The sequence below is a fragment of the Lynx canadensis genome, chromosome A1 (assembly GCF_007474595.2).
Source record: "Lynx canadensis isolate LIC74 chromosome A1, mLynCan4.pri.v2, whole genome shotgun sequence".
NCBI classification, from domain to species: domain Eukaryota; kingdom Metazoa; phylum Chordata; class Mammalia; order Carnivora; family Felidae; genus Lynx; species Lynx canadensis.
Window position 1 is genome coordinate 228,137,997 of NC_044303.2, and position 26,417 is coordinate 228,164,413.

General features: G+C 46.7%; 1 protein-coding gene across 1 annotated transcript in view; it reads left to right on the forward strand.

Moving 5' to 3' along the window:
• ANKH (ANKH inorganic pyrophosphate transport regulator) overlaps positions 1 to 26,417 on the forward strand; it is a 141,257-nt gene that overhangs the window by 62,819 nt on the left and 52,021 nt on the right. The window contains exon 2 of the mRNA XM_030332353.1: positions 20,695 to 20,911. Coding sequence (XP_030188213.1) covers positions 20,695 to 20,911 — 217 coding nt within the window. The remainder of the gene's footprint in view (positions 1 to 20,694; positions 20,912 to 26,417) is intronic.

Sequence of the window (26,417 nt, forward strand, 5' to 3'; positions counted from 1 at the left end):
GAGCTTGATGAGCTCGAGTAAATCATTTTTCCCTATGAGCCTCAGTCACCCCCTCTTTTACAAGAGCCAAGACTCCCTACCTTGGCTGGCTTTTCAGGAGGCTTAAATGAAACGTGGTGACTCCAGAGAAATGCCAGCCAGACCCCTGTTCCCACAGCTAGAGAGCTTCATATGACTCTGCTGATCTATACAGGGATGAATAGGAAAATGATTTTGAATTTCTACCTAGCAGTTCCTTTCAAATGCATTTTACAAAAAGAAAGGAAAAGGAAAGAACCAGTGAAAACAGATTTGTGTCTCATTCCAGATATATTTTAAGGCTGTATTCGTTTTCAAAATTTGCAGCCAATGTCAACAAATGCTTAGTTTGTCTAATCTTTTTGTGGTTTGCATAGAAGGTGGATTGAGTGTTTTTCAAAGTTGGGACTTCCTGTTTTTCCCTGATCAGTGTTTTTCTCTTAATTCTTCATTTTTTTTTTTTTTGCATCAGCCAAGAAAACATGTAATGCAGTCATATGGAATTAGTCTTAAGTTCCATATGCGTTTGACAGGATTAGAAATTAGGTGATATCATAGTTTATGTCCTATTTTATCTACATAGTATATGTTCGTCTTCACATAAAAGGGAGCAATTATGAAGAAATATGTTTTTTCTTCTGTAGAAATGGCCTTTTTAGAAAGACCAAGGGGAAAATCTTCTTGCATTTGAACTTGTGAGGAAACAGCATATTCTGTATTGAGCAATTGAAAGGCATCGTAAAGCTTACTTTAAAACCGGTTAAAATATATACAGCGTAATTAATTTTACACAATGAGAAAAATCTATTACTATTCCAAGTCGTTGTTTTTATCCTTGAAGCACAATTGTTAAAATCTGCACCTTGCCATTTAGAAACTTAACAAATCACCTTGGGAGAGGCCCTTTTACTCTCAGTAAAATAAGAAGAAATATTTACTTTGGTTTATTCCTTAGTATTAAGGAGAGGTTATGAAGCCAGAATACTGAGCACCTCAAAAATTTTCTAGAAGGGGAATGTAGCTTCTTTTTTATCACTGCCACTGTGGGAGCACATCATAAGTTTCGAGTCATTTACCTGGGGGAGTTAATGCGCTGTGAGAATATTAAATCTGCGTTTTCAAGACTGCATTGAAGCCATGAGGAAGCTCAAGAGTGTCAAGACAGTTCTAACACTGAACTTGGAACAGGCCTTCAAGTCTTACAGAAAGGCCGTCCTGTATGATGCCAGTGAGTTTGATGGAGTTGTACCCAGCGTCCAAGCTCCGTCTTTCGCTTTTTCGATTTTTGCACAGCTGTTTAGGGCACATTCCGTAATACCTTGGTTCTGAAGTTCTCTTTCTGACTCATTTTGATCGATTTGAATTCTCCCCTCTGTTCCGCTCACACGGCGGTGGTGCTTTGTTTGCACCTGTGCACTTGTGCGGTGATCGTCCTTTCGTGTTTCTCCCCCACGGCCTTTTTACTGTCTTCCCCCTCAGCACTTGTCGCGTCTTTGGCTCCTCGAGTCTGTCCTCCTCCCTGCCGTACAAAAGCACCCGAATCCTTACCACAGTTCATCAGCGAGTAACTATTCTTACAAGCCCCCAATTCGAAGCTTTTTGAGGGATGGAAAGAAAGATCCAGGTGCCTGAATATCCGAATGTGAGTGTGCTGTGTTTGCCCGGCATGGTGCTCTTTCTGTTCAGTGTATGTGACGTGGTGGCCGTAAAAACTCCACAGCCTGTGTGACCACTGAGTCAGGTACATTGGTCAGTAAAGAGCAAGTTGTCAGGCAGGTACACCCCACTCACTACGTATATTTGAATGAATGAAACAGTTCCATGAGTAAATAGATGGTGGAAGATAAGCCTGTGCCAGGAGCTGTTATGTGGCTGAGAACAGTTACTGAGGGTTCCCGGGGAAGAAACCATGACCTTGGTCTCAGAGGATGGGCAGAAGGTAGGAGGCAGAGTTGACATTTCGGTTGGGATTAAGAGCGAGCACAGCGAGGAAATTCAGGTGGGGGTCTTACCAGGGGAGCCCTGATGGCCTTTTGAGTCTGTAGGACCCCAAGAAGCCTTCTCACACCCTGCAAACTGGGTTAAAATGCCTTTTGCTCTACTGGCACTGGGTTCTAATTGTTGTTTCGCCTTTTTGTAAACAAATTGTGATTTAGGTGTTAAAGTCCAAAAAGGGGGAGGTAGGGTCACGAAGGGCTGAAGCAAGCCGCGGCAGGAGGGTGAGTTGAGCCAAGAGAAGATTCTTCTTTTCTCCTGCTCAAAGGTCTAGATTTTGGGGCGCCTGGGTGGCGCAGTCGGTTAAGCGTCCGACTTCAACCAGGTCACGATCTTGCGGTCCGTGAGTTCGAGTCCCGCGTCAGGCTCTGGGCTGACGGCTCGGAGCCTGGAGCCTGTTTCCGATTCTGTGTCTCCCTCTCTCTCTGCCCCTCGCCCGTTCATGCTCTGTCTCTCTCTGTCCCAAAAATAAATAAAAAAACGTTGGAAAAAAAAAAAAAAAAAAAGGTCTAGATTTTGGATACTGGCAACGGTCTTGGGGCCAGCCCACGGCTTCTCGTGCTGAGCCTCCTGTTTGAAACTATCGTAAATCGTGGCCTTTTCAAGCAAAATGAACAAGGGGAATTCTTCTACGTGGTATCGTCACAGGTGACCAGAAAGAGCATGACAAAAACATGTCAACATTTGCAGGGTGACTGTCAGCTTGGCACCCTAAGGAATCGGCATTTTCTTTATTTTGTGTGAATTGATGAAGTTGCTTTTTTTTCTTCCATTTTAAGCGATACAAGTAACATATGCTCTTTGTCATAAGTAGGACAGTACGGATGTACAGATGTGTGTGTGAAGTTACAAATGTTCCCCTTCCTGCCTCCCTCCAATCCTCCCTCCTCTAAAATCACCAGTATTGACCGTTGGGGAGACGTTACTCTCCAGCTTTTTCTCTGCTCATACACATGTATTTACACCTCTTGGAGGGTCTTTCTTTTTTATTTTATTTTTTAATTTTTTTTTAGTGTTTAGTTATTTTTGAGAGAGAGAGAGAAAGTGAGGGGCGGGCAGGGAGGGGCAGAGAGAAAGGGAAACACGGAATCCGACCCAGGCTCCGAGCTGTCAGCACAGAGCCCGACCTGGGGCTCGAACCCACGAACCACGAGATCATGACCTGAACTGAAGTCGGACGCTTAACCGACTGAGCCACCCAGGCGCCCCTTTCTTTTTTATGTTTTAATGGGATAAAAATATCCCATGTTGCTTAAGGTGCAATCTTCCTCTACTTAACACTGTGTATGGGCCTCTTTCTAGTTCATTATGTCTAGAGCTGCTCCCAGCTCATGCTTTATGATTGCTGGATAACATTCCCCTCTGTGCATGAGCTGTAATTTGGTCTTTCCTATATTGATGGACAGATTGTTGTCACTTGTCGGTCATTGCAAAGAATGCTTTAATGAGCACCTTCATATGTGTGGCATTACTTACTGGTACTTTTGTTCGGATAGGTTTCTTTTTTTTTAAATTTTTTTTTTTCAACGTTTATTTATTTTTGCGACAGAGAGAGACAGAGCATGAACAGGGGAGGGGCAGAGGGAGAGGGAGACACAGAATCGGAAACAGGCTCCAGGCTCCAAGCCATCAGCCCAGAGCCCGACGCGGGGCTCGAACTCACGGACCGCGAGATCGTGACCTGGCTGAAGTCGGACGCTTAACCGACTGCGCCACCCAGGCGCCCCATCGGATAGGTTTCTATAGAGGGATTACTGGATCGGGAGTTGGTGTACTTTTAATTTTAATACCTGTTGACATATTCCTTGGCCACAAGATTATAGCAGTGTAGGGGCGCCTGGGGGGCTCAGTTGGTTAAGCGTCCACCTCTCGGTTTCGGCTCGGGTCATGATCTGATTTCACGAGTTCGAGCCCCGCATTGGGCTCTGTGCTGACAACACGGAGCCTGCTTGGGATTCTCTCTCTCTCTCTCTCTCTCTCTCTCTCTCTCTCTCTCTTTCTCTCTTTCTCCACTCCCCCTGCCCCTCTCTCGCTCACACTGTCTCTGTCTCTCTCAAAATAAATAAATAAACTTAAACAATTAAAATAAAAAAAAAAAAAGATTGTAGCCGCTTACATTGTGGCCAGTCCTGTATGAGATTTCCCATCGGGCAAGATTTCCCATCTTCATCAGCCCTGGATTGTGTCAGTCATTTAAATTTTTTTGTCTGATAGTAGTCTTGTCGTTTTGATTTTTATTTCCCTGACTCCTGTTGTGGTAGAACATCTTTTCATGTGTACATGCTCCGTCAGCCTTTCTTTTTCTGTGAGTTGCCTTCTCTCTGGGAACTTTTAATGTCAGGTAAGGGAAGCAGCCCCTCATAGCCTTCTTTAGTGCATTTTCTTGGTTATCCTCCCATATAAAGTTGAAAATCATTTTACCCAGGTCCAAATGAAAACCCAAATCACTGGAATTTTTTTTAATGTTTATTTATTTATTGGGGGGTGGGGGGTGGGGAGGGGCAGAGAGAATCCCAAGCAGGCTCTGCGTTGTCAGCACAGAGCCCAACGCGGGGCTTGAACCCATGAGCTGTGAGATCATAACCTGAGCCGAAAGAAACCAAGAGTGGACGCTCAACCAACTGAGCCACCAAGGCGCCCCTCAAATCACTGGGATTTCAACTGAAACTCCGTGAAACTTACCCCATGAATTCTGAAAGACCTCTGATAGGTTTGTAACATTATGTCTTGTCATCAAGGAACATAGCTCGCCTCTCCATTTATTCAGGTCTTAGTTTATGAACTTCAGGAAAATTGTTTGGTTTTCTATATTTAGGAACTATACTCCTTGTTGAATGTATTACCAAGAATTGTATAGTTTTGTTTCTTTATAAGGGGAGAGGGGCAGTTTATTAGTCTGATATTGGTCTAATAAGCTTACTAATCTAATAAGACAAAGACTGTACCATTAGAAACAAAGAGAGGAAACAGGCTTTTTTTTTTTCTCAACACTGTACTTTTAAATAATAAATATATAGTAAGGAGTTTCATTCTCCTATCCATTTATGTTCATATTTTCCTAAATGATGGTTTAAAACAACAATTTCAGGGACGCCTGGGTAGCTCAGTCAGTTAAGTGTCTGACTTCAGCTCTGATCTCACAACCGGTTTGTGGGTTCGAGCCCCGCATCGGGCTCTATACTGCCAGCTCAGAGCCTGAAGCCTGCTTCAGATTCTGTGTCTCCCTCTCTCTGCCCCTCCCCTGTTCACGCTCTCTCTCTCTCTGTCTCTCTCTACTTCAAAAATAAATAGACATTAGAAAAAATTTTTAATAAAATAAAACAATTTCATTTTCAACTGCTAAGACTTAGCAGTTGCCTATATACCAGTGCTTCTGGCTTTGGAATCCCTGCTCTGAGTGGAACTCTCAGAGGATTTTCAAAGGCTTAGATAACCCCTTTTGGGCAGCACGTCTTTGGGGAGCCTTCACTCTCTGTCCTCGGTTTATACCTGGACAATTACATTACCCTTTCACTGCCAGAAAGATGAACAGAAATTGAGGAAAAACCCCAAGCGCACCACATATGGAAGATTCCATACCCTGGAGCCACCGACAGTACTGGGGGCAACCACTAGACCTTTCTGGAGGCAGGTGGTGCCAGAGTCACTGTCTCACTGTCCGAAGGGACAACATCACAAATTTGTCCCTTTGGAATCACTGGGGCCTTGCCTGAAGCCGTGCTCCTTGAACAGATAACCCTTCCCAGGCACTCACAGGGATCTCCGCGGAAGCTTCCCAAGCTCCCTTGCAGTCTGTTGCCCAGACTGCCGATCGGGCCTGTGCTTTGCCACGGACAGCAGCATCCCTCGATGCCAGCAGCCTGCTCCTGACTCCTTTCAAAGAGAAAAGCCTCAAGAAGTTTTACCTCAACCTCACATACCTTTTATGTGCGTGCTCTCCAACTCCCCAAACCAAATAGCCATTCCATAAAAATAACGATTTCCTTCAGTCATAATTATTTCCAGTAGTTAACCGGCTGGACAGGTAATCACACATTTCTGTATGAGGACATACCCACTCCCTCCCTGCTTTGCTGAGAGTAGAGAGGTGTCCCATCCCCACCCCTGCACCATTTTCAGTCTAGCCTTGAGGGACGAGAGAGCGCTGGGCTAATGGTCTCACTGCCTTCTCCTCTGAGCTCTGTCATACACCAACCACGAACCTTGGGCAAGTCCTGGGATCTCCTTGAGCCTTGGTTTCCTTTTCTACACAGCAGGAAGTTTTAATACTTGCCCTGTTGTTGCAGCATTGTTGGACAAAAACCAGCTGTGAGGGGGCGCCTGGGTGGCTCGGTCGGGTGAGCGTCCAACTCTTGATTTTGGCCCAGGTCATGATTTCACGGTTCGCGGGTTTGAGCCTCGCTGTCAGTGCAGAGCCTGCTTGGGATTCTCCCTCCCTCTCTCTCGGTCCCTCCCCCCCCCCCCAAATAAACATTTTTTAAAAAACTTGTGAGAGAAGCCAATAAGATAACGTATGAAGGCGCGTTCAAGCCTACCATACTGCGTATGTAAGAGGCTCTTCTTCCCGTGATCGATAAGTGTTGCCTGCATGAATTATAACGCACCATCAACAAGGATGCCTCTGTGTCTGCGGCATCCTTCCAGGGCTCTGAAGGCCAAGTGGAGAAGGGCACAGATGTCTCCTTTCACTGGGTCCCCTTTGTCCCCCTCGTGCATGTAGGTGAAAGGGCTGAAGGAGACAACTCTTCATACTACTCTGATTTCCAGAGGTGTAAAACCTGAATTACAGCGAATCTGGATTTATCGAACAAGGCTGAGCATGGGCATTGACTCTCTCATGCATTATTTGTATGAAGTAGTAAGTTAGAAAAATGTATTTTGTTCTTCTCGGTTTAGTCTCGAAATTTTCAAAACACTGTGATTTTTATCCACGTTATTCTGTAACCCATTACTTTATCATATTGGGTGGAAAATGTTAGGCATAACACGTGGTTATAGTTGCGAAGACAAAATAAATTCAGGGTAGTATATAATTCTTTAATCCCTGCTACCCTTGTGGACACCATTTGACTCTTTCCTGATTTGCTTGTACTACAGCGATAGCCTTTGTCCTGTCCTGCATTGTGTTCGAAACAGATGAGAGGATAATACTTCATGTGGGATACCATAAATCAGGCCAATAATTTAAACTAAGGACAGCAAGGGGCACCTGAGTGTCTCAGTCAGTTAAGCGTCCAACTCTTGATTTCAGCTCAGGTCGTGATTTCATGGTTTGTGGGTTCGAGCCGAGCCTTGGGCTCTGTGCTGACAGAGCGGAGCCTGCTTGGGATTCTCTCTTTCTCTCTCCCTCTCTCCGCCCCTCCCCCTGCGTATGCTCGCTCGCTCTCTCAAAAATAAATAAAATTTCAAAAGAGAAACCAACACTAGTGGTGGGGACATGGGGAGGTGATGGCAACCTTGCTTGCCCACAGGAGGCAAACACAGAGGACTGCTTTATGTCGATTAAACATTGCCTCCTTGTTGGGATCCCTTTCTCAGTCTGTGCGCTGGGTATGTGGGGGTGTCGGCACTGGCATAGAATTACCCGTGGGCTGGACAGACTAGCGTGTTTGATGACCAGCTTTTACTCTCTCGCTCACCTCCTAAAAACGACCAGAACCATAGAAATCTTTCACCAAACTTGGCGCATGCCACTCTATGAATACCTGCGGCGAGTCAGAGAAAGTTCGTCCCGCGGAACGAGTTCGTCCCGCAGCTGAGAGGTGCGTGAGGATCTTGGAAAGGTTGAAGATCCTGGGCTGATGCACTAACCTATGTATAAAAGAAGCCATAAACATCTTTGCCCACGTCTCTAGGAGGCCACCGTCAAGAGCCTCTTGGCATTTCTGCCACCCTGGTGAAGGTCGAGCCGGCACCTGAGTGTTGTGATCTGGCACGTGTGCTAGGGGCTTGAAGGTTTCCTCGGTACCCTGCGCCGTGCTACCCTCGTTTTCTTGACGTGGCCCAGATACATGGTGACGCTAGCCTCCCTCCGTTCATCCTCCACCTGTACCCTTGTAATGTTTGCTACACATTGCCGCGTAAAAATCAACCTTTACCTAAGGATCTTGGGGATTTCTCATAAGAATGGTCTTTATCCAGATGTTCACGTCAGCCCTTGGCACCAACTGCAATGTCTAAGTCAGAGCGAAAGAAGGGTTGGTGTCAGTATGATGGAGTATTGATTAGGATCATAGCCCCAAGCTTAAGCTGTCAGGACTCTTCTCCCAGCCCTGTGTCACCCTGGACAAGTGACTTAGCCTCCCCGTGTGCCAGTCTCGCCACCAGTGAGCTGGGAAATAACAGAGCCCCTCTCACAGAGCTGTGGGGAGAAGTAACGATCTTGGAATCGTATGTGCACAAAGCAAGCACTCAGTAAGGGGTAGCTGCTGGGATATTTCCATCATCATCATTATCATGTTCATTGGGTTTTATAAGGTCCAAATGCAAATAGGCACTCGTTCTCTATTCTGTTAGTATAGATGCGTTTAAAAGGACGGGAATGGGGGCACCTTCCTGGGTGGCTCAGTCGGTTAAGGGGTTAAGCGTCCGTCTTCGGCTCAGGTCATGGTCTCACAGTTTGTGAGTTCAAGCTCCAGCACAGAGCCTGGAGCCTGCTTCCAATTCTGTATCTCCCTCTTTCTGCCCTTCCCCCACTCATGCGCGCGCGCTCTCTCTCTCTCTCTCTCTCAAAAATAAAACATTTAAAAAATTAAAAAAAAAACTGGACGGGAATGGAAGGTGGTGGGTGATGCTTCTGAATGTTGCAACTGAGTCAGAAAAAGGAGTGGAGCTTCTGAGCTGCACAAAGGTCCTCAAGTTTAAGGTGCTAGAACGATCAAGGGAACAGTCTTTCATCAAGCAGGAAGAGCGTGTGTATGCCAGCAGGGACGGAGCAAGATCGTGGCAGCAGGGTATGTATGTAGACAGGCAGAAAGTATGGATGGTTAGCAAACAGACTTTCCAGACCCCAGGGTTGACCTTCTATCCCAGCCTATTGTTCATGGAGTTGTGGGGTTTTTTTTTAAATATAAAAGCATTTTAAACTCAGCTCTGAAGTGGAATGGATATAATCTTGAGGTATTAATCAAGAAATATCGTCATCTGGGGACCATATGTAACTTTACAAGTATAAAAAAGTGGAGGAAATATAGGAATTTCACTAATAGGAAAGATGTGAGGTCAAGCTGAGGAATAAGTAGTTAAATGGCACAGGAAACTTTGGTGTTTTTAAGTACGCTAGAATTCCGTAGTAATATTTCTTCCTTGTCCAGCCTCCCGCCATCTTGAATGGAAGTTAAATTAAGCCAAGTGAAGAAGCTTCGTTTTTAAATGAAGGATCCAGATGATTTGAGGAGGGTCCTACGACACTAAAGTAGATCTTTTATTTATTTTTTTTATTTTCTTTAATGTTTATTTATTTTTGAGAGGGAGACAGACAGAGTGTCAGCGGGCGAGGGGCAGAGAGAGGGAGACGCAGAATCCGAAGCAGGCTCCAGGCTCTGAACTGTCAGCACAGAGCCTGGCGTGGGGCTTGAACTCGTGAACCGCGAGATGATGATCTGAGCCGAAGTCAGGACGCTTCACCGACTGAGCCACCCAGGCGCCCCTAAGGAATATCTTTTAACGAGCTAACGTATTTCCAGTTGAGAGGCCAGAAAGTAAAATGTTTTTTTCTGCTCCCTTTTTTCTTTTACCTTTTTTCTTGAAGAAAGCAACAAGAGAAAACTGAGTTAGCCACACTTCATACCTGCTTGATAGTTCGCCTCTGTTCTTTATAGAAACTCTTCTGCAGTCATGGGAAGTGACAGAGAACGCCCGTGTCATATTTTGGACTTGCCCCGTCTTGTCTGTGTGTTTTCAGGAAGCACTAAATATGGAGGGCACTGCACAGAGCAATGACTTTGACTGCTTAACGAGACCAGACCAGGCTTCATTTTACTGCAGCTCCCTTTAAACCACAACCTCATGTGTGGGTGTCAGGTTCTTGGCTGGAGTGCCAGCTAAACAGAGCGAGGGTGTCTCATTTAGAGTGGTATATAGATCCTTGGGAAAATAAAACATGGCTGGAAAATTACCGGGAAGACAAATGATCTAATTTAACCCAAACCACTTTTTAAAATACAGACGAACAGAACAATAACAGTGGAAAATTACAGGAACCTAGACTCTTTGAGAGGACTGAAATCGAAGGATGCTGATTATCCCTGCCACCGAGAGAAGCTATTCCCACAGGTAGCTTTGCCTACACGTATGCTTCTGAATTTTCCATAGTTTCACAAACACGTATTGTCTGAGGACCCTGGGTTTGAGGAGGATTTTTAAGCTGCATCTGTCGCGACAATTGTGAGTTTGCTTCGGGTCGTAAAAGGTGTAACAGGGTCATTGAAGCTATAGACCAAGTCTTTCATGAAAACGATGAGTCTAGCAAAACAGAATTGTGACCTAGCCCAGTGTCCCATTTGTTTTTCTAATCCAGGATGAGGCAAGTGAAGGAAGTATCCACCTTACCAAAAGTAAAAAAAAAAAAAAGAAGTAGGTATTTCAGCATTTCATGTAATAATCTCTTGCTGTTTTAGGGAATGATACCAGTTTCTGACTCAACACCCGTTTGTAGAAGAATTTGAAAGCTCTTTCTTTATGAGCAACATGATCATGGGTTTACCATGTGGCCATGCATGTCACTTCTCAGGTCAGGTTCTGACAGGGCCTTGGCACTTCTGGAATCGTGTGGCCTTCTCTCTGGACGCCTTGTTGCCTCTTCAAGCCCCCATCGTTCGAAATTTGGAGATTACTGGGGTGCCTGGGTGGCGCAGTCGGTTAAGCGTCCGACTTCAGCCAGGTCACGATCTCGCGGTCCGTGAGTTCGAGCCCCGCGTCGGGCTCTGGGCTGATGGCTCAGAGCCTGGAGCCTGTTTCCGATTGTGTGTCTCCCTCTCTCTCTGCCCCTCCCCCGTTCATGCTCTGTCTCTCTCTGTCCCAAAAAATAAATAAACGTTGAAAAAAAAATTAAAAAAAAAAGAAATTTGGAGATTACTACTCCGGTTACCTGTCTGTGGCACACCCAGCTCTTGGCACGGTTCCTCTCCCGCCTTCACCAGGCTGCGGGCAGAGGTTCTTTTGCCCTTTGACTCTAAACTCCTAATCTCCTTCTCATGGCAACTAACTTCTGTTACGGGATTTGACTCTGTAGAGGCACAGTTTGTCCTACATCCCAGATGACATCCACGGGATGTGAAAGAAGGGAGCCGGAAAAAGATCTTTGCTTAAACTTGACACTTAAGAGGCTAATTATGTGGCCCGAGGTTGCCTTCTGTTTATGTCCGTGTGTCTGCAGTTCAGCCCCTGTCCGATGCCTACTGGGTGCCCCGTGAGGCATAATAGAAATAACAGGGGAAGGCCTTGCCCATCTCTTGAGAAATGTCAGAACTACAAGGCTGTGTGCAAGCCACGGTCATCAGTCTGCATCTTTTAAGTATGTAGATTCTACCAAAAATAGTTTTTATTTACCCAGAAACCCAAACCTACAGCTGGAGGGGTTTGTTTGTGACCATGCTAGATGTACAAGTGATGCACGTACAAGTACGTGCAAATAAACATTCGTGTGTTCACCTGTGGATTTTCAAGCGTGTGCTGCATGTGCTGAATGGATGGAGGAAGGCTGGTGACAGGTGAGCCCTGTCCCTGCCTCGAGTAGTCAGGTAAACAGGCAAGTGGTCTGGTAAACAGGCAAGCACAGTCCACACCGATGGGGGAAGTCGTGAGGTCCAGGGGCCGTGCAGGCCGCCGTGGAGCACAGAGGAGAGGGGTAGGCTCCAGGGACAGCCTCCCAGAAAATGTGATTCCTCAACTGATGATAAGTTTACCAGGTGAGTGGGGTGGGACGGGGTAAAGGCGATTCTGTGCAGAGAAAAAAAGCTCGAGCAGAGGCCCTTAGGTGAGAGAGAGCGTGGTATATCCAGAAAACTACAATCAGTTTAGGCTTCATGAAATACACAGGGCAAGAGGGAATGCCAAGCGGGATCAGATCATGAATGGCCTTTGTACTTGTTCACTCACTGCCCGGATATTCATTGGATGCTGGCTCACCATGTGCCAGACGCGGTTGCAGACACTTACAGCAATGTTTGTGGACATCGTGGTCTAAGTACAGGGGGCAGCCCTGAAGCGCGTTGAGTGCACATTCAGTAACTCGGAGTTTTACGATCTGACCGCAGTGTAGAGGATGGGAGGATGGCTTGGGGCTGGAAGACCATCGGTGATTTGACGCAAGGCATCGCAGTGGGGCTGGAGAGAACTGGACTGGGGAGCGTGGCTGGGGAAGGAGTAGGGATGGGACCAAGAAATCTGTGCAAGTGAGGGACAAAAGGCACCCGGGGAGCTCGCTCCTGCGGCTCCTGGCTGGGAACCCTGGGCGCATGCATTCACACGGGGAGTCTGAGAGGAGGCGGGTCTGTAGGAGCCCACAGAGTCTATAGATGCTGAACTCAAGTTTTGGCAGTGTGGAATGTGAGGTGCCAGGGAGACATTCAGTGGAGATGAGCGGGTTTGGAGCTGAAGAGAAGTCTAAGAAGTCTAGAAGGATGGATCTGAGGATCCTGAGCAGACAGAAAGTGCCTGGGACTGGAGGGGGTGGGAATCACTGAGCAAGAGTGAGAAGAGGTGAGGGGCCCGGACAAACCCCTGGGACACCAATATTGAAGCGACCACAAATGGAAAAGCACCGAGAGGAAAGCTGAGGCAGAAGAGAGAGGAAGAAAACCGGAAACCACAATGCCCTTGAAGCCAAGTGGTGGGGGAGGCATTTCAAAGAGGGAGTGGCACCAGGGTCCGATCCGCTGAGGGGTCAGAAGGGTCAGGACAGAAAAGGGCCAGTTTGGTTTAGCAGGAAGAGCGTGTGCAGGGAAGGGGGCAGAAGACAGAAAACAGGACCCAGCAGGTGCATTCAACTAACCATTGTTGGTTGACCACTTGTAATATGACCAGACCATGTTATGACTGTGGTTCTGGGATACGGATAAGGTTCCTGCACCTTTGCAGCTGCTGTTCTAACAGGCTGAGGAGTAAATGGGAAGAACAAAAGTGGAAATGATGAAAGCAGGTAACACGTTTTAGGAGTTGTCTATGAAAGGAAGGCAAGAAAGAAGGTGGTAACTCGAAGAAGCGAGGAGTCAAGAGAGGGCTTATTTTTAAGATGGAAAACACTTATGCGTGCGTAACTGTTGATGGGAAAGAGCCAGTCATGTGGCAAAGGATCAGACAAGCCCAAGAGGAAGATGGGGGCTCCTGTCAAGGTCAGAGGGGACTTAAGTGCAGAGCCCAGGTCGATAGTCCTACAGTCACCCTGGTCAGACTGGCCTTTCCATTGTAACAGGACAGAAATGGTGAGGAAGGGTTTGGGCAGATATGTTTTGTTGAGGTTTGTTTTAGGGAGAGAAGCAGTAAGAAATCTCATTTCTGATGGATTTCATGTTCCAGCTGAAGCAAGAGGTGAGGTTCTCTGCTGAGTAAGAGGAAATGAGGCAGGACAGAGATGCTTAGCAAGGAATCTTGCTGTTCGATTGTCATAAATGACTGCAGGATCGGGGTGAGTTGGTGACTCTCGGTCTGAGAGTCTCAGTCTGCAGTGTAGACATGTTTCTGGTCTCTAGAGCCTGAGTTTAAAATGTCAGCATCTCTTTTAGGGTTTAAGGGTCTAAGACTGTTGGTATCAGGGAGATCACATGTGGGATTTGTTAGCCATTTCCCTGGGGGTTGTTTTGTTTTGTTTTTGTGTTTTACTTTTTAATATCCTGTAGTTTTGATAACTTTCTGGAAGGAAAAAAATCAGGCAACGGAACACCATGAACCTGGCAGGCCCTGGGAAGATACTAAGACACGAAGGAGCCACTGAATGCCTTTTGGACCCAGACCCGTTTTTAAGTCACACATTCCATGTTGCTGAGCGTCCACCGTGCAGAGACCACGGATCGAAAGTGTGAGGAAGGCCCTGAGCCAGGCCATCTGGGACCAGGACCAGGCTGTGATTGAAAGGCAGCTTTGTACTTACAACAGTTGGAATCCTGTTAGACCTGGCCCTGATCTAAAGTGAAGTGTCTTTACCGTGGACAGCTCATGAACGTTTAGGAACTTGCCTTTAAACAGCAGGTGAACCTCTGTCGTTACGACGGAATTCTGACTCAAGGTCTAGTTCATCCCAAGGCCAACTCAGACACCACTTTAGCTGAACTGCAAGACCATCTTGAAGTCTGCTTGCCAGCCGTAGCACCTAGCTCTTCTTCCCAGTCTTGGCTGGAGATAAGAGCAGCACTCTGAATGCCCCGGCCAGAACAGTACCTGTGAGCGAACTAATGCTGAACTGCAGTATAGTTACAGCACCTGTAGCACATGGAGAGCTTGCCCCCTCCTGGATGTGTTTAAATTGATTTCTGGAGTGCTCCAGGGCTGACTCTTGGACCCCTCTTTATCTATAGGCTATCTAGATTATTTCGTTCAGGGTCCTGCCTTTAAATACCGTCCGTAACTGACGGCCTCCAAATGAGGGTCCACAGCCCAGATGTCTGCCGTAGACTCCAGACTCACCTAAGCCAGCATCCTTACCTGATTTGTCCATTTGGAATTCTAATGGGCATCTCCAGTCCAACGGGGGGACACCCAGATGGAGCTCTTGCTTTTCCTTCCCCAACCTTCCCGCCTCCCCAGTCTCTTCATCTCAGGAAACAGGTGCACCACAGGACCAGTGGCTCAAGCCAAAAAACTCAATGGTCGGCTTTGATTTCTCCCTTGTCCTCATGCCCACCAGGTGGTCCCTCACTAGATCCGTTTGTTTTATCTCCAGAAGGCTCTCAAGTCAATCTGCTTCTCCCCGTTTCCACTATCCCGCCCTGGCCTGAGCCATCGCTGTCTCTTATTTGGATTACCACGGACTCTTGGCTTTGAACTTCTGCCCTTCCCTCTCCAGTCCACCCTCATCCGCATAGCCAGCCTGAGCCTCTGTCCTCCCTCTGCTCAGACCCTGTAATGGCTTCCCACTGCTCTTAGAACAAAACACCTGTTCCTCGCCATGACCTGGAATGACATCAGCGTTGCCTAATTTCCCAAACTCCCTTTATCCCCCTCCCCACCACTCTTACTGGCCTCCTTTCTGTTCCCTAAAACACCAAGCCCTCCTGCAGCCTACGGGCTTCCTCCAGCTCTGCATGTAGCTGGTTCGTTCTTATTCTTCGGCCTCCATTTGTCACCTCCTTGGAGGGGTTTCCTTGTCTAGTCCTTCTGAATAAGCTTCTCCTAGGAGTCCTAGTTCATTAGCATGCTTTGTTTCTTCAGTACCTAGTCCAGTAAATGCTTGTACTGCTTTTATATGTTTTACTTCACTATTTTTTTTTTTAAGTTTATTTATTTATTTTGGAGGTGGGGGAGGGGCAGAGAGAGAGAATCCCAAGCAGGCTCCATGCTGTCAGCACAGAGCCCCATGAACTTGAACTCATGAACCGTGAGATCATGATCTGAGCCAAAAGCAAGAGTTGGACGCTTAACTGAGCCACCCAGGAGCCCCTCGTTTTACTTCATTCTTTCAAACGGTTACCGAGATTACCTATCATGTGATCCCCTCACGTGGCATGTCTGGGGATGTATAGTGAGCCAGAGAAAGTTCTCTGTGCCCTGGAGCTTACATTCAAATGGAGAAGATAGACAGTAAGACAGATAAAAAGCAAATAAATTATATAATGTCAGGTAAGGAATATGCTCTGATGAAAAACGGGGTAAGCAAATTGAGACAAGTGAAGCCAACAGCAGGGGGTGGAAGGATAGGGAAGGATGAATTACTGGAAAGAACGCATCACAAGTAAGTGGGCGGTGGGTATTTCGTTCAAATCGGTGTTGAAGAAATAAACTATTTTCGAGAAAGTGAATTTTGAGCCGTATCTCACTGCCTAAGTTCCAGGAGGATTAAAAGGTAAGTGTACAAATGAAACCATCAACCAGAGTAACATTCTAGTTACTCTAGTTAGTTACCCAACCTCTGGATGGGTAAGAATGGCCAAGTCCAAAAGTATGGGAAGAAACTCCATGAAATGATTGACGGACTCCATATAACTCATTATCTGGGGTATCAAAAGAAAATCAGGAAGTTAGGATGTGAACAAATTGAGGGAAATACTTGAGATAAATGGGAACCATAAAAAGGCTAATGATATGAATAGAGCACATGCCCTCAACTGTAAAGTTCTCTTTTCCTTGTGTTTTCATGTTTCTTGAAATTAGAATGTTCTTCATTCTCTGTGTACGTTTAATGCGGTCATGAAAAATGTTGAATCAGTGGTATATCTTACAAGTAATAGCATCTTATCATCAAAATGCAATTTTTTTAAGTTCATAAAAATTCATAGGAACATTAAAGTTCCTAGTAGAAAATGCTTCATTCATTGAACAGCCATCTGAGAGTTTATGATGTCGTGAGGGGGCGGGTAGAGAGTGGTAAACAAAATAGTCAAGTGTGAAGTCCCTTCTCTAGGCCAGTCACTGCCTGGTGTCCTCTACACCACTTACATCCAAACTAAGATCAGCCGGGTTGTTTCGGCGAGAGTAAGTACCTTGGCCAATGCCGCTCAGTAGTTAAGTGATACAAGCGCGTCCAGCTCGAAGTCTGTGTGGCTCTAAACCCTGTGCGCTTTCCTCAAATTACTGTGATTGTTGACCTAAGTGGGGTGTTCACACTCAGTCTTGCTGACAGAGCTGTTGTCCCCTGTGCCCTCCCTGTCTGTCACCTCCTCAATCCTAGATTTAGGACTCCGTCAAGGAACTGTTGGTGGCAATAGAAAGCATGACAGTGGGCGCCCCAGCCAGGACTGATGTCTTTTTAGCAAAGAATGAAGCCTTGCCGGGGCGCCTGGGTGGCTCAGTCGGTTAAGCGTCCAACTCCGGCTCAGGTCATGATCTCGTGGTTCGTGAGTTTGAGCCCCATGTCTGGCTCTGTGCTGACAGCTCAGAGCCTGGAGCCTGCTTCGGATTCTGTGTCTCCCTCTCTCTGCCCCTTTCCCACTCGCGCACTCTCTCTCGCTCTGAAAAATAAATAAACGGTGAAAAAAAATTGAAAACAGAATAAGATTTTGCCAACAAGACACATTAAAAAAAAAAGTCTAAGTCTACATTATTTACATGCCCTCCTGTATGCTTTTTAAACTTGTGCTAAATAATATATATCGTTTAAATGTCAACGAACATTTTTAGCAATAAAACAATGAACAATTCCCAGCCATAGATTTTGGGAAGGACGGGAAGAAAAAAGAATAAGCTGTACGCTGGTCTCAAAGTCTGAGGGAAACATAATGAGAGCTATCCCAAGTTGGGGGTCTCTGGAAGTAGAACTCACGCTGGGGAATTCTTGTGCGATTTGTTGCGCGAGCACTCTCAGGGAGAGGGGAGGAGAGTCATGGGGGAAGGGGAGAGAAGGTAAGCAAGGAGGTTGTCTCCACTGGAGACCAGCTTCCACCCGACCCCACAGGGAGCTCTGGTGTATGATTTCTATCCAGAGCAACCCCACCCTGCGGCAGGGGACCTGATCTTTTCATACCCCTGTGTCAGCCAGCCATTGTCTGCGTGCCACCTGGGGCTCCTGTGTGGCTCCTCTAACCCAAAGTGGTTGGGGGCAATTTTCCCTGAGGGGGAGGCAGCTTTGAGCCATTAATGGCCAACTTCCTGCACCTTGGGACAGGTGCGCTACCCAGTAGAGGGTCTGAGTAGGACACACAACAGCATCCACTGCAGAAATCCAAAAAAAAATTTAATTTGGGAGATCATCGAGTGATAGATCGTGACACATAACGGGACCCTCTGACTAGATGTGCTATTAAACACAGGATTTGTTATCAAGGAACTTCTTGATTTTTATTTTGCGTTAGGGTATTAAAGTATTACATCAGCTTTGCTAGAAGGGAAATTTTTTCTAAGGAAGGCATCATGGCAGGTATGTTCCACAAAGGCTAAGAAGGTTTTTATGGAAAATTTTAAGGTATTATTGGGGGAAAAAAGGAAAAGAGGATTAGGCATATAATTGGAAACAGGTTTCAAAAACTAGCTTATAGGGGCGCCTGGGTGGCGCAGTCGGTTAAGCGTCCGACTTCAGCCAGGTCACGATCTCGCGGTCCGGGAGTTCGAGCCCCGCGTCGGGCTCTGGGCTGATGGCTCAGAGCCTGGAGCCTGTTTCCGATTCTGTGTCTCCCTCTCTCTCTGCCCCTCCCCTGTTCATGCTCTGTCTCTCTCTGTCCCGAAAATAAATAAACGTTGAAAAAAAAAAAATTTAAAAAAAAAAAAAAAAAAACTAGCTTATATGATACCAACCTTGTCAGAAGAATGACACTGAATTCCTACAGCAAATAGATATTTTTCTTCTAGATTTTTCTAAAACTATTTTACACGTTGGTATTTTCCTATAAATACTTTTTTTTTTTTTTTGCTAACAGTGCTTTGCATAGAATGTTCAACTATTTGATGATGGATACGTATCATATGTGTGTGTGTGTGTGTGTGTGTGTGTGTGTGTGTGTGTGTATACACAGCATTAGACAAATATATTTGTCAAAACCCCTAGCATGTGCAGCCCAAGAGTGAACTCTAATGTAAACTATGGGCTTTGAGTGATAATGACGCATCGTTAGAGGTTCATGGATGGTAAAAATGCACCACACTGGCACAGGATGATAGTGGGGGATGCCGTGTGCGTTGGGGCAGAGGGACTACAATAACTACACATCCTGCTCCATTTTGCTGTGAACTTAAAACTGCTCTAAAAAATAAAGTCTATTGTTCTGTGCTGCTCTCAGCCTATCGATAGTAATGCCAGGGGCTAGAAATGCCTTGAAGGCACTCACCTGGGTCCCAGTGAACCTCCTCTCCCCCTTTCAAAATCGGCATTACTGCTGGGCCCACCCTTGTGTGGATCTTATTATGATTGCCAGACGCCCTTGAGCAACAACCACCAGGAAACTTTGAAAATATAAAGGTTTATTACTTACAAGACCCGGAAATTGCACGGCACACCTGAGGCTATCCAGTGAGGTCGAGATGTTGTGGGAGGAGAGGGGGAGCGTGCCGGCATCCATGGGCCTGGGATTCTGCTTTTATTGGGGTCAAGCGAGGGGATCCAGGGTTTCACGGGCTTATTCTTTATTGGTGAATTTAAGACATAAGGGCAGGAATTTAAAGCATGGGGAAGAGAAATGACAAGTGGCCCAAATGGTCAGTTATGAAACCAACTAAGATCTCTGAAACAGAAGAGCCTTAGTGGTGGGGAAGGTGGTCTGGTTCTTTATCTATTCCTGTGGCTGGCAGTGTGTTTATTCAAGATAGTTTTCTTGGAAGTGGACGATGCCTCTTTGAAAGAGCTGTCAGGGCAATCGAAGCTTACTGTGCCTGCTTTTACTACATCTGTTTCTATATGTATAAAACTACACAGCTGACTCTCCTGCTTAACATTTCCTGTTCCTAAAGAGCAGGTGATGTCCTGGTGACATTTTTAAAAAATTTTCTCTCCACCTAGGGACGCCTGGGTGCCACAGTCAGGTGAGCATCGGACTTAGGCTCAGGTCATGATCTCACGGATCGTGTGTTTGAGCCCCACATCGGGCCCTGTGCTGACAGCTCAGAGCCCGAAACCTTCTTCAGATTCTGTGTCTCCCTCTCTCTCTGCCCCATCCCCATTTGTGTGCGTGCTCTCTCTCTCTCTTCTCTCTCAAAAATAAAGAGGTACACGTTTAAAGATAAATAAGTAATAAATAAACAATAAAAAATTCTCCCCACCTAGACATCCATTCCCAGCATCTCTGCTGTAATTTGTCTAGCAGGTGGGAAAGTAAGTTTGGAAATGCCATGCTGACAAGGCCACTGGTACCTCAGAGGGTCCATCATGGAGGATGGTTAACATGATCAGAATATTCTGTGACCACAACTTCTTGAGCAAGCAATATCCAAAACCAGGGTATTTGGTTTAAAGGTTTTCTTATATTTGTTTGCACAGAGTTCAGGAACACATTCCAAGCTCAAATACAATAAGAATCGGGTAAATAGCATCCATCGAGGATATAATCTGTTCCTTCAATACTTTTGTTCATAACATAGAATTCGCTCTGTTCAAGGAAGGATACCTCCATAACACGTAGACGGTTTTTCAGGTTATGGGGGCACATGCACACATGCATGGTCACGCACACGCGGGCATGCGCACACACCCCTTCCTTAAAGAAAAAAAACCCATCACCCACCCCCCTACAAAGTGGCTGACTCATTTCCAGAATGCCTGTCGCCGTCATTGAGATTCAGCCTACAAGTAAAATGTAACCTGTTGAGGTTTTAACCAAAACTTCTTAGAATCATCTTCTGATATTAACATAAAAAGCTTATTGGGTTTTTCTCTCTGACTTTAACCCCACCGGGCAGGGATCTCCCCTACAAGAAGGTATTTCAAACCAAAGCTAATAGGTATGAAAATGAAAACTAATAACCTTGATCAAATTACAGTGAGGTTTACCCCGTAAGCTGCTTAGCGTTTCTATAGAAACGTATCTGCCAAGTTTCGTCTTGGAAGTACGATTCCTGGGAGATGGGACCACATCTCTAACGTGGGTTGTCTTTCCCCCTCCACAGGCCTTGAACCGGGGCATTGCTGCTGTTAAGGAAGATGCGGTGGAAATGCTGGCCAGCTACGGGCTGGCGTACTCACTCATGAAGTTCTTCACGGGTCCCATGAGTGACTTTAAAAACGTGGGCCTGGTGTTTGTGAACAGCAAGCGAGACAGGACCAAGGCTGTCCTGTGCATGGTCGTGGCCGGTGCCATCGCCGCCGTCTTCCACACCCTGATAGGTAAGGCTGCCGACCGCCCTGTCGTCTGTTGTTCCTTTCCATCGATTCGAACATTCGCGATTTCTTTGGCAATTACCAAACATCTGTCATGAAAAGTTTCAAGGGCTGAAAGGAATGGAGTTTGTGTTCCTAGCGCAAGAAAAGAAAATGTGTTTTCTCTGGGAAGCCCTTGTTGTAATTCCTTGACTCCCAAACCCTGGGTCAGAGAGCAGGTCATTTCCGTCAGTTCAACGAAATGGCCTGTGCTTCCTGAGAGAGACACGTTACTACAGAGACTCAACCTTCAACAGAAAAATAGAACGGTTGTTATGTAGGATTAATGCTCATCGGCAGAGAGAACAAATGAGATTGTTTAACATATTAAAATTAACTTATTTGAGGACCTCGTTATTCTAATCATATTCAAAGACAAGACTAAATACTGTGGCATAACATTCTTTCCGTGAAAATAGGCCGCATCATACATATAGCGACTAGCGTGCGGGTTTCACCGAGACCTTGGAAAAGCACTTGCTTGGGAGGCCGAGTCCTGCTTCTGCCTTCTTGGTGGTGATAAAATTCTAAGAGCATGACTTCCGAGCTCCTCCTCGGCTTTTAAAACAGCTCAGCTTAGGAGGCATAAAAACTGAGTGGCACATGTATTGAGCCCAGTTGCATAAAACCCGTGAATAACAGCTCGTAAACCCATTGTGTGCCTTCAAAACAGCACTGGCTCTATGAGAATCATGAATGTCAGTGGTGAATAAAGGAGCCAGAAGATTAACCCAAACCCTTCACCTTGTATTCAGATGGCAGCTAATGTTTACTTACATGACTGTGAAAGTAAAGGGTGGGAGGCCTTTTGGGTGTTCCTTTTGAATGTAGCCCAGAGGCTTGTGCTGAGAGCAGTGTGAGACAATGAGAAGGTGCTGCTAGGGGCCGGGTGTTCAGCCAAAGTGTTGGTATTGACCATTTAATTTGGGCTGGGGGCTTCAGGGCCTGGGGTTGGGCGGAGGAGAGGCTCTTTTTCCTTCAGCTCAGGCCCTGAATACTAACTCGTGGACTGTGCTTTGAAGAAAGCTTCGGCAGCTCGATTTGATCTGGACCATTTCAAAGATAGCATATACCTTTGAGAAAATTCCACACAGGAAATGAGTAGGTCTAGGGGCACCTGGGTCTGCTGAGCATCCGACTCTCGATTTCGGGTCAGGTTAGGATCTCACAGTTCGTGAGTTGAGTTCGAGCCCCGCGTCGGGCTCTGCGCTGACGGTGCGGAGCCTGCTTGGGACTCTCTCCCTCTCTATCTGCCCCTCTCTGCTTCCTAAAATAAAAACAAGCAAGACAGAGAGAAATAAATAGGTCTACATAAATTTTTGTTTCAATGGGTAAATCAGTTCCCTTTTGCTACCAGTTTTTATTTGGGTTTCTGAATAACCCTAACATTCCCTGTTTTTGTCATAGCTGAACAAGACTTTGGTACTAAAAGCTAATTACTAGCCGTCAGTAGTCATGGAAGAAAAAAGCTGAATGTCCTGTGTAATCGAAACTGTTATGAGGAACAAGGGATCATTGACATAAAAATCAGCCTCATTTTTCAAATGCAACCTAAAATTTTCAATTTTAAAATCGATAAAAATCTTAGATTTGAATCAGAATGGTTCCGCATCCCAGATGTATTTAACGATTGTTTTGCGTAGACACTTGGAATTTTGTTGGACTGACAGACTTCGAAGTCTAGAGGATCCACCGGCCCAGGAGTTCGAGTCTATTCTGTGTGCCCCAGAGCCTGGCTCTAGATGTCCACATTGCAGAAGGCTTGGGAGTATTTCTAGCTTCTTTGTTAGAAGTTGCCAATAAGTGTCTCATTTTAGCTAAATTGTAGCCACTACTGTTGTCATGGGCTCATGGATGAGACATCACTTTTTTAAATTGCAGGGTGTGGGATTTGCCACACCAAACCTTAATTTAGGCCAGTGGTCAGGGTGTAGGTGTTTTCCACCTCCCCCTCTTAATTAATCTATAAAAGAGAGGAAAACTTGCTGACCGTGTATGTGGGTTCATTGGAGTCCTAGTTAAGTTAGATTTGCCTGACCTCCTAATTCCCACCGACAGAGACACCACTGCTGTGGATGTTTTATTTCCTTACACATCTATTCTCAACAGTGCCCTGGAAGGCGTCTTGCGTGTTCCAGCCTGGGCAGTCAGCAGAGCTCAGGGGAACAAGTTCCTATGCTCCTACGGGGAGCAATTGAAGTAACTTCTAGAGTGGTTCCATTTGTCAGTCTTCCCCTCTCGGCAAGCTTCTCCATTATTCATGGATTATAGACCAGCCCTGTAAAGGTAAAAGGGTACAACTTGATATAATTTAAACCAGCAAGGGTGCTAGAAATGGACAGTTTCAGCACAGTCACGAAGTGTATCACGAGGTAACAAACTACCCCAATACTCAGTGACTCAAAACAGCATTTATTCTTGGCTCACCGGCCCATGGGCCATCTGGGTGGTTCTTTTGGACTTGGTGGCTCATGCCTTTGTGGTCAGTGGAGACTCAGGGGGAGGCTCTGCTGATCTTGGTGGGCTCACTGGGGGACGTCAGCCAATAGTAGGCTGGTCCAGATGGCCTCCGATGGGACAGCTGAGCCCTCTTCCACCAGCCTGAGCTTGTGTGCACAGCTGTGGCAATACCCCAAGTGAGAAGATAGAGACCCACAAGGCCTTTTGAGGCCAAGAATTGGAAGGGGCACCATCACGGCCCCTGCGCGTGACTGGCCAAGACAAATCCCAGGCCAGCCCACGTTCAAAGGGGTAGGGAATATAGACTCCAACTTTTCACTGGAGGAACTACAAAATCACATAGTAGATAAGGGATATAAGGAGGAGAGAAGAATCAGGGACATTTTGCAATCAGTCTCCCCCAAACACTTCTTTGGGAGACAGTGGATTCATGCATTTATTCAATCAACATGTATTGAACACCTACAGTGGGCTAGATCCCGGGCATTCAGATATGAATAAGGCATGTTCTTTAGAGAGAAGCAAGATATCGTACAGTAAATTATTACAAATTCCACTCCATGGAGTCTTGATACCAATGAGATAGAATTCATGTTCTTGTGTTAAGATTTCACATTTACTTTACTGACTTTATGCACGGGTTTATGATACATCTCTAAGGCCTGAGCAGTGTTTGTACCTCCCACGCCCAAATCTTTCAGGTAAATGTTGCACAGCGCAGATTCTAGAGGGCTGTGTCCTATGTCCCTGTTCCAGCCCCCACGTAGGTAACCAGCCTCTTCACAGTGGAGTTAGCTGGCATAGTGCCTGATGCATATGTCATTCACCCGCATGTGTTGAGGTGACTTAAATACTGGCCATACAAGCACACACTTTGAAATGATTCATTAGAAGCACAGGGGTCAAGTTACCTGCCGTGTGAAAAGCCTAGTAAATAGAGAACCTAGCAACCTAATCAGTACAAGTAAGACTTTTAAGCATGGGAACTTGGGAATTTGAATGAGAATAAGGGTTCTCAAATTTGCCTCTTGGAAATACACATATTGTCCTGTTACTTGATTGGGAGGAGGGCTGTCTCCTCAGTTCCCATGGGAAAATCTAGGTATATAGACTTGTTTGGATTAATATTAATATTCCGTGGCATTTTGCAACAAGTGCTAGTTAAGTCCTGGATGACTAAGCTTGAAGAGCCACTGATTCTCGACAGGGGTCCATCACGCTGGTGGGCCGAGGGCAGGAGAGCTAGGGATCTGAATGACCCTTCCGGTTTCTTCTTGTTCGGGTGGGGTCAAAAGCTGCCTGCCTATAAAAGGGCCAAGGCCAAGTCCTTCTGCTGCAGCCACCCCATGAAATCTGTTTACGTCTCTTCAAAAGCCTTGTTGAATTCTTCCTTTTAACGTTCTGCTCTTCATCAGGAGTATGAGCTGTTTCAGAACAATCCAGGTAGGGCAGTTTATAGAAGCTGAGGGGTAGGAAAGGTGAAGGCTGCCAGCCTGGTAATTATGGACTCTATGCAAAGCACTTGAAACAAATTACCCCCAGCGGACAACTCCAGCCAGGAACAGCTCAGGGGCACAGGAGGGAGGGAGGGGCAATTGGGTGAAAAACAGCTGCTGGGATTTTATATTCCCAACTCACAGGGTGGAAACAACAGCCTTTGTAGTTACAATCAGACTCTTCTCTGTGTGGGGGAGGAGGAGGAGGAGAGGTAAGAAGTAGCTGAAGGAGGAGAAGTAAAAAGAAGCCAGAGGGGCCTCCAGCCCCTAGGTCCCAAAGTCCCCTGGAGCCTGGAGGCCGGGAGGGAGGAGCCCAGCACCAGCTGCCGGCTGAGAAAAAGCAAGGGAGTGGGAGGGGCAGAGAGGCCTGGTCCTGGCAGAGGCAGAAAGCCTGGCAACTGAGCTCACCACCCAGCCGTCCTTCTGTCCACTCTCCATTGTCCTGCATCAAGGCGCTATTTTTGATACTTTCATTGAAGGAGTCTAATAGGGGGGCGCCTGGGTGGCCCAGTCCGTGAAGGGTCCGAGCCCGGCCCAGGTCATGATCTCACAGTTCATGGGTTCGATCCCCGCATCTGACTCCATGCCGATGGCGCGGAGCCTGCTTGGGATCTTCTCACTCCCTCTCTTTGTCCCTCCCTCATTCTCTCTCTCTCAAAAACAAATAAATATTATTAAATAAATAAATAAATAAATAAATAAATACCTAATAGATACCTTTAGATCAACGTACAGAAGGTGGAGAAGCTGATTTATATTGATCTCTGCCCCCGGGGCCTCCTCCCAAGTGCTCAAACTCACAGGTCCCAGGGAGGAAAAGAATTCTGGCTCCCGTTTTCCTGGAGGCTGCCCGTGTGACTCTGCTAGGGCCGTCCTAACAATGCAGCACAGACCGGGAGGCCAAGACCACAGAAACGCACGGTCTCCCAGTTCACGAGGCTGCACGATGAAGCCGGCAGTACGGTTGCTCCCTTCTGGGACTCTCTCCTGGCCTCCGTGGTTTGAGGGCGACCTGGGGCTTCCTGCGGCTGCAGGGACATCACCCCCATCTCCAGCTTCACGTCTGCGTGGCGCTCTCCCTGTGCGCGTCCACCTCTGGGTCCACATTTCCCCTTTTTAGAAGGACCCCAGGCATACTGCGTTGGGAGCCCCCCCCCCCGCTCCCGTGTGACCTCATCTTACCAAATTATATCTGCGGTGACCCTGTTGCCAATCAGGTCCCGTTCTGCCGTCCTGGGGAGGGGACGCCACATACGAATTCAAGGGGACACGCAGCTCTGCCCGGCACCCCGCCCCTCTGGATCTCGGCCTTCCCCGGTTTCGGAGTCCAGTCGAGTGCACTCTGGCATTGTCTGTGGGCTCTAACCTTTATCCCAGAATGTCAGCCCCGTGAGCTATTCATAGCCGCCCGGCGCCTGCCGCTGGCACTGCATTGCTCTGCTCACCCAGCCCAGCTGTCCTCACCCGCCAGGAGGGGACACTCTGCAGGCAGGGGCTGGGTCGCCTCCTGGTAGGTC